Source organism: Stegostoma tigrinum, chromosome 42, assembly GCF_030684315.1.
Source record: "Stegostoma tigrinum isolate sSteTig4 chromosome 42, sSteTig4.hap1, whole genome shotgun sequence".
In the NCBI taxonomy this organism is placed as follows: domain Eukaryota; kingdom Metazoa; phylum Chordata; class Chondrichthyes; order Orectolobiformes; family Stegostomatidae; genus Stegostoma; species Stegostoma tigrinum.
In genome coordinates, this window is record NC_081395.1 from 3701281 (window position 1) to 3711517 (window position 10237).

General features: G+C 51.2%; 1 protein-coding gene across 1 annotated transcript; it reads right to left on the reverse strand.

The window, feature by feature from the left end:
- Positions 1–9987, reverse strand: npas4a (neuronal PAS domain protein 4a). Its single transcript, XM_048525211.2, has 8 exons — positions 9695–9987; positions 9254–9405; positions 9030–9132; positions 8673–8922; positions 5131–5240; positions 4868–5003; positions 2942–4191; positions 1–597 (listed from the first exon to the last, which is right to left on the reverse strand). Exons 1-8 carry the CDS (start codon positions 9867–9869, stop codon positions 569–571), a joined length of 2205 nt encoding a protein of 734 aa, XP_048381168.2. The 5' UTR covers positions 9870–9987; the 3' UTR covers positions 1–568.
- Positions 9988–10237: the final 250 nt, after the last annotated feature.

The window sequence follows — 10237 nt, forward strand, 5'->3', positions numbered from 1 at the left end:
TTGAGATTATATAAAAAATGCTTGCATTTGTTAATAAATCTCCATTAATCTATGTACAAACATAGAAATATCTCTGTGAGGAAATACAAGAACTTAAACAGGATTCAATCCTTATACTTAATTGTAGAGAGTTCTACATTAGCTCTGATGACACGTGAATAATACATTCAGAATGTGTCATTTGTACAGTTATCATTTCGAGAAAAGTAATAATATCTGTTTCTTTCTTACGATTTGGTTAGTCACTACAAGTGATACAGTTACATCTGTAAGTATGTCTTACAATATCCTCTTCCATAGCAACACAGGTCTACTTCAAGTTTAAATCATTATAGTGACAGCTTGTGCCCCAGACGTGATTGAAGTGCAGTCATGTTACAAAAAGGAAGGTTTTTCTTCAAAATACAATTAAACACCCCCCTCCCCAAACCCCATGCAGTGCGTTGTAAGGAGAGAATTAAGAGCTTTTGAACAAGTGTCCTTAGTTTCAAAGTGATATCTTTGATTGTCATTGCTTCACAAAATATGACAATATGCCATACTTGATGAAGTAAGTCATAGACTTATTTCAGAATGAAGATTCACTTCCATTTCCATCTGTGAGAAAGAGAGAGAGAGACAGGGAGAGAGAAAAGGTTAGGCCTGTAACAATTCTGCCCCATTCTCCACTCATTAACACTTTAGACTGTATTTATGAGCTATTACTGCTACCCCCCCCCCCCCCCACGCCCGGCCAGTAGCAGGGTGTAATTACAATGTGACGCATTTACATTGCCATTTCCCCACTTACTTAAATAGTCACAAAGACAGAGATTGCTGGAATGGAGAGAAATCAGTGGTAACGTTTCGGGTCCTTCCTTCAGATCCTTCCTTCATGAGGAAGGGCCACTTAAGGCAACAAGGTGTGGAGCTGGATGAACACAGCAGGCCAAGCAGCATCTCAGGAGCACAAAAGCTGACGTTTCGGGCCTAGACCCTTCATCAGAAAAGGGGGATGGAGAGAGGGTTCTGGAATAAATAGGGAGAGAGGGGGAGGCAGATAGAAGATGGATAGAGGGGAAGATAGGTGGAGAGGAGACAGACAGGTCAAAGAGGCAGGGATGGAGCAAGTAGAGGTGAGTGTAGGTGGGGAGGTAGGGAGGGGATAGGTCAGACAGGGGAGAACGGACAGGTCGAGGGGGCGGGATGAGGTTAGTAGGTAGGAAATGGGGGTGCAGCTTGAGGTGAGAGGAGAGGATAGGTGGGAGGAAGAACTGGTTAGGGAGCCGGGGATGAGCTGGGCTGGTTGTGTGGTGCAGTGGGGGGAGGGGACGAACTGGGCTGGTTTTGGGATGCGGTGGGGGAAGGGGAGATTTTGAAGCTGGTGAAGTCCACATTGATACCATTGGGCTGCAGGGTTCCCAAGCGGAATATGAGTTGCTGTTCCTGCAACCTTCGGGTGGCATCATTATGGCACTGCTGGAGGCCCAGGATAGACATGTCGTCTGAGGAATGGGAGGGGGAGTTGAAATGGTTCGCGACTGGGAGGTGCAGTTGTTTATTGCGAACTGAGCGGAGGTGTTCTGCAAAGCAGTCCCCAAGCCTCCACTTGGTTTCCCCAATGTAGAAGGGTCTAGGCCTGAAACATCAGCCTTCCTCCTCCTCTGATGCTGCTTGGCTGCTGTGTTCATCCAGCTCTACACCTTGTTATCTCAGATTCTCCAGCATCTGCAGTTCCTACTGTCTCTGACCACTTGAGGCATTTGAATGGGTAAATGAATAGGAAGGGTTTGGAGGGATATGAGCCAAATGGGACGAGATTTATTTTGGATATCTGGTCAGCGTGGACAAGTTGGACCGAAGGGCCTGTTTCCATGCTGTATAGCTCCATGACTGAATGACCCGAAATATTAACTCTGATTTTTTTCCTTCACAGATGCTGCCAGACCTGCTGAGCTTTTCCAGCAACTTCTGTTTTTGTTCCTGATTTACAGCATCAGCAGTTTGTTTGGTTTCTACTTAAATAGTCTCCAAGCCTTTACAATGTTTACCGGGGTGGGGGGAGTGGGGGGCGGGGCTAGGCGGGGAGCAGATCAGGGCAGGAGTAAGTTTGTTTTTTAAGATTAAACAGTAAGAGTTTACAACAACTGTCTCGGTAAAATATTTTACTGTTTTTAACTGCCACACTGAAACTTGAATAAAAAGCTTAGAATTTTCTCTTGTTTAGAGGAGAGATGAAGGTGGGGGAGAAGCTGCTAACTGAATAAACTGCCTGATTGGAAAGATTTTCTTTATTTTGTTCACAGGATGAAGGCATCACTGACCAGGCAGCATTTATTGTCCATCCCTAATTGCCCACAGGGTATTTAAGAGTCAACCACATTGCTGTGGGTCTGGAGTCAGGTAAGGATGGCAGTTTCCTTCCCTAAAGGACATTAGTGACCCAGATGGGGTTTTCCCAACCAACAACAATGGAGCCACAGTCATCATTAGACTGGTATATCCAGATATTTTACTGAATTCAAATTCCACCTTCTGCTGCAGCAGGATTTGAACCTGTGTCCCCAGAACATTATCGAGGTCTCTGGACTCACAGCCCAGCAATAATACCACTAGGCCATCACCTCCCCTAGAGGGAGTAAAGGGATGTGCTTGCTTTGGACAGGGTCCAAGTATGGCCCACTCCCCTCCCCACATTCCCATCCCAAACAGATCCATTCCTTTCTCTTTGGAACATTGGCCTGTCACACCTCCCTTGGCAGGGACACCCATGGATACTGACGGGGTGGGCAGAGGGAACTGCAGTACAGCGGATTCAGAAGACAGGCATTACAAGGCTGAGCTGGGCAGGTCGGAGGTCTATTAGTTTGGGGGCTAAGGGTCAGAATGGCCTCTACCCAGCTCTGGGATTGACCCGTTTAGGAGCAGATTAGTAACAGGGGCAATGAGAAACTCGGCTTACCTTGGTGGAAGTACTCATGGGGGTGACTTTGGAGTTGATGCAACTCATCGATAAACCCATCACAGGGGGACCTTGAGACAAGAGTCTCAAATACATTTTCATATGAAGTCAACTCTTCAAGGAAGGTTTGCTCTTCTGCAGACAGGTCGGTGGCAGAGCGAGAGTCTGGATTGCAGTCCGATACGGCTTGGCTGTTTCCCACCGGGGTGGGAGATGGGCATATCCCCATCCCCACTTGCTGGGGACTAGGGGCTGCAGTGCCTCCCACCATTGAGGAAGCGCTCAGGTCTTTCAGAATGTTCTCAATGACATCTTCATCCTCGCCGCTTTCCTGGCCAAAGCTGATGGCAGAGAAGTCCATGCTCCTCCACAGCTTGGGGGCTTGTTGGTCCGTGCTGGCGTTCTCTGAGGGGCTCTGGGACTGGCAGGTCTCACCAATGGCTGGATCCTGTTGCTGGGCCATCCCGAGGGTTACTGTGCCACGTTGGCTCTCTTGCCCAGCCAGTTGGCATCCGAGCTGTTTGACCAGGGCTTCGATGTCAGTCCGTGCGGTGCCCTCCGCAAAGTAGCCAAAGTAGCGGCTGGCGGGCAACTTGATGGGTGAGGCCTCGGGGGTGAGGATCCCTTCGGGGGTACTGGGCACGTGGATGTAGAGGGGAGCGGGCACCTGGGGCAGCCCCATCACGGTGCAGCCCCCGTGGCCTGGGCTGTCAGGGGAAGGGGGCAGCCGCTCATACAGCGAGGCACAGGGCTCGAGGGGATAGTAGAGCTCGCTGGCGGCACTCGGGCCAAATGGCTCCTGCCCCCCAAAGGCAAAGGCGGCTCCCAGCAGCTGGGGGGTGCAGGGGGGAGTGGGCGAGTGGGAGGTGAATGTACAGTCACTAAAGGACAGCTCGGGGAGCTTGCTGGTCCTGTCGGTGCCCCGGGGGCCTGCCTCCTTCTTCTCCTGAGGCAGCGCGGGGAGAAGCCCCCCACGGTGAAATAGCTCGGCATCCTCCTCCCCTCCTGCCTGCCCGGGCACCTCGGCAAAGTCCAGGCCACAGATCCCACTGAAGTCGAAGGACTGGGCAGAGACACCGCTGGTTGGAGTGCTGGTCAATGGAGTAAAGACAGTGTCCGGGCTGGACAGGTAGTTGGGGGACTGAGTGCTCTCTTGCTGAGATAAATGGGCCGGTACAGAGCACGGAAACAGGAGGCTTTCCTCTTGCTCATCTATTAACTGCTGACGAAGGCACCACGCTTCTGATTCACTGGGAACAAAACAAAAGGACAAACCTCCGTTAAAAAAGAAACCAAGATTTCACCCCAACAGCCAAACTAACTTAACACCGAGAATTCAGCGTTTGCTTTGTTAGGGTCAAAATATCGAATGTTTTCAGAAAGGGAGCTTTTCTCTCACTTCAATCATTCAGGCCGGGCTTTACCGTTTACACCTAATTGGCTGTTTAGAGCCACCCACATTGCTGTGGGTCTGGAGTCGCATATATGCCAGACTGGATGAGGATGGCTGGTTTCTCTCCCTAAAGGACGATAATGACCCGGGGCGGAGTTACCCCCCCACCCCAACAATTGTTCCTAGTTATTTCCGGTCTTTTTTAATATCATTGATTTCAGATTCCACCTTTACCTGCGGTGGGATTCGAACCTGAGTCCCCAGAACATTCCCCGGGGGTCTCAGTGACCACACCTCCCCCTTAGTTCTAGTTCTTGGGAAAGGGTGTGGGAAGAAAGCAGGAACAGAGTCGGTAATGATCAGCCACAATCCTATTGACTGGGTATGCACACTCATGTGGGCCAAATGGCCTGCTCCTGCTCTGTGTTTCTAATCAGAGGGATCTTTCACAGAGCTGGCATTGGACTAAGGGCTGAATGGCCTCACCAGTAAAAAGCCATTGATGATGGTTATAGTTGAGTTCCAGTCCTCACCTGACAGTGTAGTTGCAGCAAAGGACTGGCACCTCAGCACATTCGATTTGCACCACGACGTAGACCCAGATCCACTGGCCATCCTTAGACTGAAGCCGGATAACCATCTCCACTCTAGATTCACTTCCTCCACTCACTACAAACCAGAGCACAAAAGCACAGAGAGAGCCCATTAAAACACACGCACTGGCAGTGACGAGAGAATAAACAAACAGCAAATCAAGCAGGAGAGATGTCAAACTTCACGCTCTCCCCATACTTACAAAAGCGGTAGTGCTGAGCAGAGGCATGGGAGAGATCATGAGGATGCAGGAGATTATACCAGGATGTGCCGATGAGCTCAGTCTTCTGGTAACCCAGGTAATAACCAACACTGTGAGAGAAAGGACATGATCAGAATATTAGTTACAGTAACAGCACAAGAAGCACAGAAGTTTTTACAAGTGTCCAAAGACTGACCAAACTAACACTGTGATGGTGAGTGTGAGTGTGTGTGCACGAGTGTGAGAGTGTAAATGAGTGAGAGAGTGTGTGTATCTGTGTCTGTGAAGGAGTGTGAGTGTGTGAGAATAGGAATGAGTGCGAGAGAGTTTGTATCCGTGTGTGCGAGTGAGTATGAGTGAATGAGAGAGTGTGAGTTTGTGAGAATAGGAGTGAATGAGAGAGTGTGAGTGTGTGAGATAGGAGTGAGTGTGAGTGTGTGTATCTGTAGGTGAGAATGAGTATGACTGAGTGAGTAAATGAGAGAATGTGAGTGTGAGAGAGTGGGAGTGAGTGTGTAAGAAAGTATGTGCTTCTGTGTGGGAGTGAATAGAAGAGTGTGAGTGTGTGAATGGGAGAAAGTGAGTGAGTGAATGGGAGAGAGGGAGTGTGTCAGTGTGAGGGTGTGTTTGTGTGTGAACAGGGCAGAGTGAATGTGTCAGTCTGGGGCAGAGTGTGTAAGAGTATGTGTGTCTGTGTGTGTGTGTGAATGGGGCAGAGTGAGTGTGTCAGTGTGGGGCTGAGTGTGTAAGAGTGTGTGTGTGTGTGTGTGTGAATGGGGCAGAGTGAGTGTGTCAGTGGGGGCTGAGTGTGTAAAAGAGAGTAAGTGTGTCAGTATGGGGCTGAGTGTGTAAGAGAGAGCAAGTGCGTCAGTGTGGGGCTGAGTGTGTAAGAGAGAGTGAGTGTGTCAGTGTGGGGCTGAGTGTGTAAGAGAGAGAGTGTGTGTCAGTGTGGGGCTGAGTGTTTAAGAGAGAATGAGTGTGTCAGTGTGGGGCTGAGTGTGTAAGAGAGAGTGTGTAAGAGAGAGTGAGCATGTCAGTGTGGGGCTGAGTGTGTAAGAGAGAATGAGCATGTCAGTGTGGGGCTGAGTGTGTAAGAGAGAGTGAGTGTGTCAGTGTGGGGCTGAGTGTGTAAGAGAGAGAGTGTGTGTCAGTGTGGGGCTGAGTGTGTAAGAGAGAATGAGTGTGTCAGTGTGGGGCTGAGTGTGTAAGACAGAGTGTGTAAGAGAGAGTGAGCATGTCAGTGTGGGGCTGAGTGTGTAAGAGAGAGTGTGTAAGAGAGAGTGAGCATGTCAGTGTGGGGCTGTGTGTGTAAGACAGAGTGTGTAAGAGAGTGTGAGTGTGTCAGTGTGGGGCTGAGTGTGTAAGAGAGAGCGAGTGTGTCAGTGTGGGGCTGAGTGTGTAAGAGAGAGTGTGTCAGTGTGGGGCTGAGTGTGTAAGAGAAAGAGAGTGTCAGTGTGGGGCTGAGTGTGTAAGAGAGAGCGAGTGTGTCAGTGTGGGGCTGAGTGTGTAAGAGAGAGTGTGTCAGTGTGGGGCTGAGTGTGTAAGAGAAAGAGAGTGTCAGTGTGGGGCTGAGTGTGTAAGAGAGAGTGAGCGTGTCAGTGTGGGGCTGAGTGTGTAAGAGAGAGTGAGTGTGTCAGTGTGGGGCTGAGTGAGTAAGAGAGAGTGAGCGTGTCAGTGTGGGGCTGAGTGTGTAAGAGAGAGAGAGTGTGTCAGTGTGGGGCTGAGAGTGTAAGAGAGAGTGTGTAAGAGAAAGTGAGCGTGTCAGTGTGGGGCTGAGTGTGCAAGAGAGAGTAAGAGAGAGTGAGCGTGTCAGTGTGGGGCTGAGTGTGTAAGAGAGAGTGTGTGTGTGTGAATGGGGCAGAGTGAGTGTGTCAGTGGGGGCTGAGTGTGTAAAAGAGAGTAAGTGTGTCAGTGTGGGGCTGAGTGTGTAAGAGAGAGTGAGTGTGTCAGTGTGGGGCTGAGTGTGTAAGAGAGAGCGAGTGTGTCAGTGTGGGGCTGAGTGTGTAAGAGAAAATGAGTGTGTCAGTGTGGGGCTGAGTGTGTAAGAGAGAGTGTGTAAGAGAGAGTGAGCATGTCAGTGTGGGGCTGAGTGTGTTAGAGAGAGTGTGTAAGAGAGAGTGAGCATGTCAGTGTGGGGCTGAGTGTGTAAGAGAGAGTGTGTAAGAGAGTGTGAGTGTGTCAGTGTGGGGCTGAGTGTGTAAGAGAGAGCGAGTGTGTCAGTGTGGGGCTGAGTGTGTAAGAGAGAGTGAGCGTGTCAGTGTGGGGCTGAGTGTGTAAGAGAGAGTGAGTGTGTCAGTGTGGGGCTGTGTGTAAGAGAGAGTGAGTGTGTCAGTGTGGGGCTGAGTGTGTAAAAGAGAGTAAGAGAGAGTGAGCGTGTCAGTGTGGGGCTGAGTGTAAGAGAGAGTGAGTGTGTCAGTGTGGGGCTGAGTGTGTAAGAGAGAGTGAGCGTGTCAGTGTGGGGCTGAGTGTGTAAGAGAGAGTGAGTGTGTCAGTGTGGGGCTGTGTGTAAGAGAGAGTGAGTGTGTCAGTGTGGGGCTGAGTGTGTAAAAGAGAGTAAGAGAGAGTGAGCGTGTCAGTGTGGGGCTGAGTGTAAGAGAGAGTGAGTGTGTCAGTGTGGGGCTGAGTGTGTAAGAGTGAGTGTGTAAGAGAGAGTGAGTGAGTCAGTGTGGGGCTGAGTGTGTAAGAGAGAGTGAGCGTGTCAGTGTGGGGCTGAGTGTGTAAGAGAGAGTGAGCGTGTCAGTGTGGGGCTGAGTGTGTAAGAGAGAGTGAGCGTGTCAGTGTGGGGCTGTGTATAAGAGAGAGTGAGTGTGTCAGTGTGGGGCTGAGTGTGTAAAAGAGAGTAAGAGAGAGAGCGTGTCAGTGTGGGGCTGAGTGTAAGAGAGAGTGAGTGTGTCAGTGTGGGGCTGAGTGTGTAAGAGAGAGTGAGTGTGTCAGTGTGGGGCTGAGTGTAAGAGAGAGTGAGTGTGTCAGTGTGGGGCTGAGTGTGTAAGAGAGAGTGAGTGTGTCAGTGTGGGGCTGTGTGTAAGAGAGAGTGAGCGTGTCAGTGTGGGGCTGAGTGTGTAAGAGAGAGTGAGTGTGTCAGTGTGGGGCTGTGTGTAAGAGAGAGTGAGTGTGTCAGTGTGGGGCTGAGTGTGTAAAAGAGAGTAAGAGAGAGTGAGCGTGTCAGTGTGGGGCTGAGTGTAAGAGAGAGTGAGTGTGTCAGTGTGGGGCTGAGTGTGTAAGAGTGAGTGTGTAAGAGAGAGTGAGTGAGTCAGTGTGGGGCTGAGTGTGTAAGAGAGAGTGAGCGTGTCAGTGTGGGGCTGAGTGTGTAAGAGAGAGTGAGCGTGTCAGTGTGGGGCTGTGTGTAAGAGAGAGTGAGTGTGTCAGTGTGGGGCTGAGTGTGTAAAAGAGAGTAAGAGAGAGTGAGCGTGTCAGTGTGGGGCTGAGTGTAAGAGAGAGTGAGTGTGTCAGTGTGGGGCTGAGTGTGTAAGAGAGAGTGAGCGTGTCAGTGTGGGGCTGAGTGTGTAAGAGAGAGTGTGTAAGCCGCTCCCCCAGTGGCCCACCTGTCGGAGAGCTGGTTGAAGACCATGTCTTTGGAGTGCTGGCTCTCAAACGAGGCGAGGAAGAGTTGGTTACTGAAGTGCCGGGGCCTGGTGTCCAGGGGGGTGCAGAAGCCGATGAAGACCGGCTTGGAGGCCCAGTAGGTGCCGGGCGGAGGCTGGTGATAGCGGCCCCTGATCAACACCAGCTTATTGCCAGCGCTGTGTCTCCTCACCGAGCGGGAGGTGTTAAAGCGACAGCGGAACAGGCGCTCTGTAAAGGCAGAGAGAGAGAGCTGAGTACACAGTCCGTCCCCAACAATATTCCGCTGTAAGCTCCAGGCTGGGGGCAGGGCGGAGGGTCTGTAGCCGGTTACTCACCGTTCTCAGTGGCGGACACAAACGCCAGATTGCTGCTTAACACCAAATGGTCCAGAGAGTCGGTTATATCGTAAATACTGTCGCCTTGGGAGACCAGATCCACCTGCAACACACACACACAGAGGGGCAACTTAGTTCAAATCCTGCGGCTGCTCCCTGAGCAGGGCAGCATTGAGATAATCCTACCCCCGCCCCCTTCACATCCCCGAACCCGCGACACTCACCAGCGAATGTCCCAGATGCTCGGACACATTCTCCGAGACGTAGATGAGTTTGCCGTCGCTGCTCAGGGCGATGAGAAAACCAGGGAGAGACTGCACAAAGTCGGCCAGTTCTGGGGAAGAGATCAGGGGGACGCTTCCTTCCAAAGCCCCTTCTACAGAGAGAGAGAGAGGTTTGAAAATCAGACGCTAAACTACACGCTGTGGACGAGCACTTCCCTGGCAGGGGACCTTCTAAGCCAAAGGGCCACCAGATCTGCCTGGGATTCTGGAGTCTTTTTAAATATAGTGTTAGTTCGATTAAAAAAGTAGAGGCGAGCTGGCAACTTGCAGAGAGCTAGCACGCAGGACGGGCGGAGTGGCCGCCTGTTGTGGGTCTCCAGCCCGCGGTTACTGTGAATAACACAATCCCCCCACCACCTTCCAGGCGGAGTTTGTACCCACCTGGGCCAAAGAAGACAGATTTCCTGGTGTAGATGCAAGCCAGAGACATGATGTGTAAATAGGAGAGTCGGGACTTGTCGCTCTCTGAAATAGGTAACAGCTCCTTTAGATTCCGGATCTCGGCGTTGATCTGATCCCTCCTGGCTTTGGAAGCCCCCTTGGTGGATCTGTACATCTTACTAGGTGTCTCGGTCTCCTCTCCGTCTCTCCCTGGGTCTCCTCTCTCTCTCTCTCTCTCTCTGTGTCTCTCTCTGGTGGAAGGAGTCAGCTTCGGGACCAGACCTGCAAGCTGCTATTTCTCGATCTGGTGCTGAAAGCGAGATGAAGCTGCTTTTTAAAGCATGTCAGCAGCCCGGGGGCTGGACCTAACGCGGCGCCACTCGCTCACAGATTGGGAGACAGGCTACACTCGCTAGCTCTGACTAAACTGAAGCGTCACTTCGACAGAGAGATGACGCCAGGTCTCCGAGATTCCCAATTAGGAGAAAATCCCCAGCACTGGAGAGATGGGCGGGACGGTGGGGGGGGGGGGTGATAGAGAGA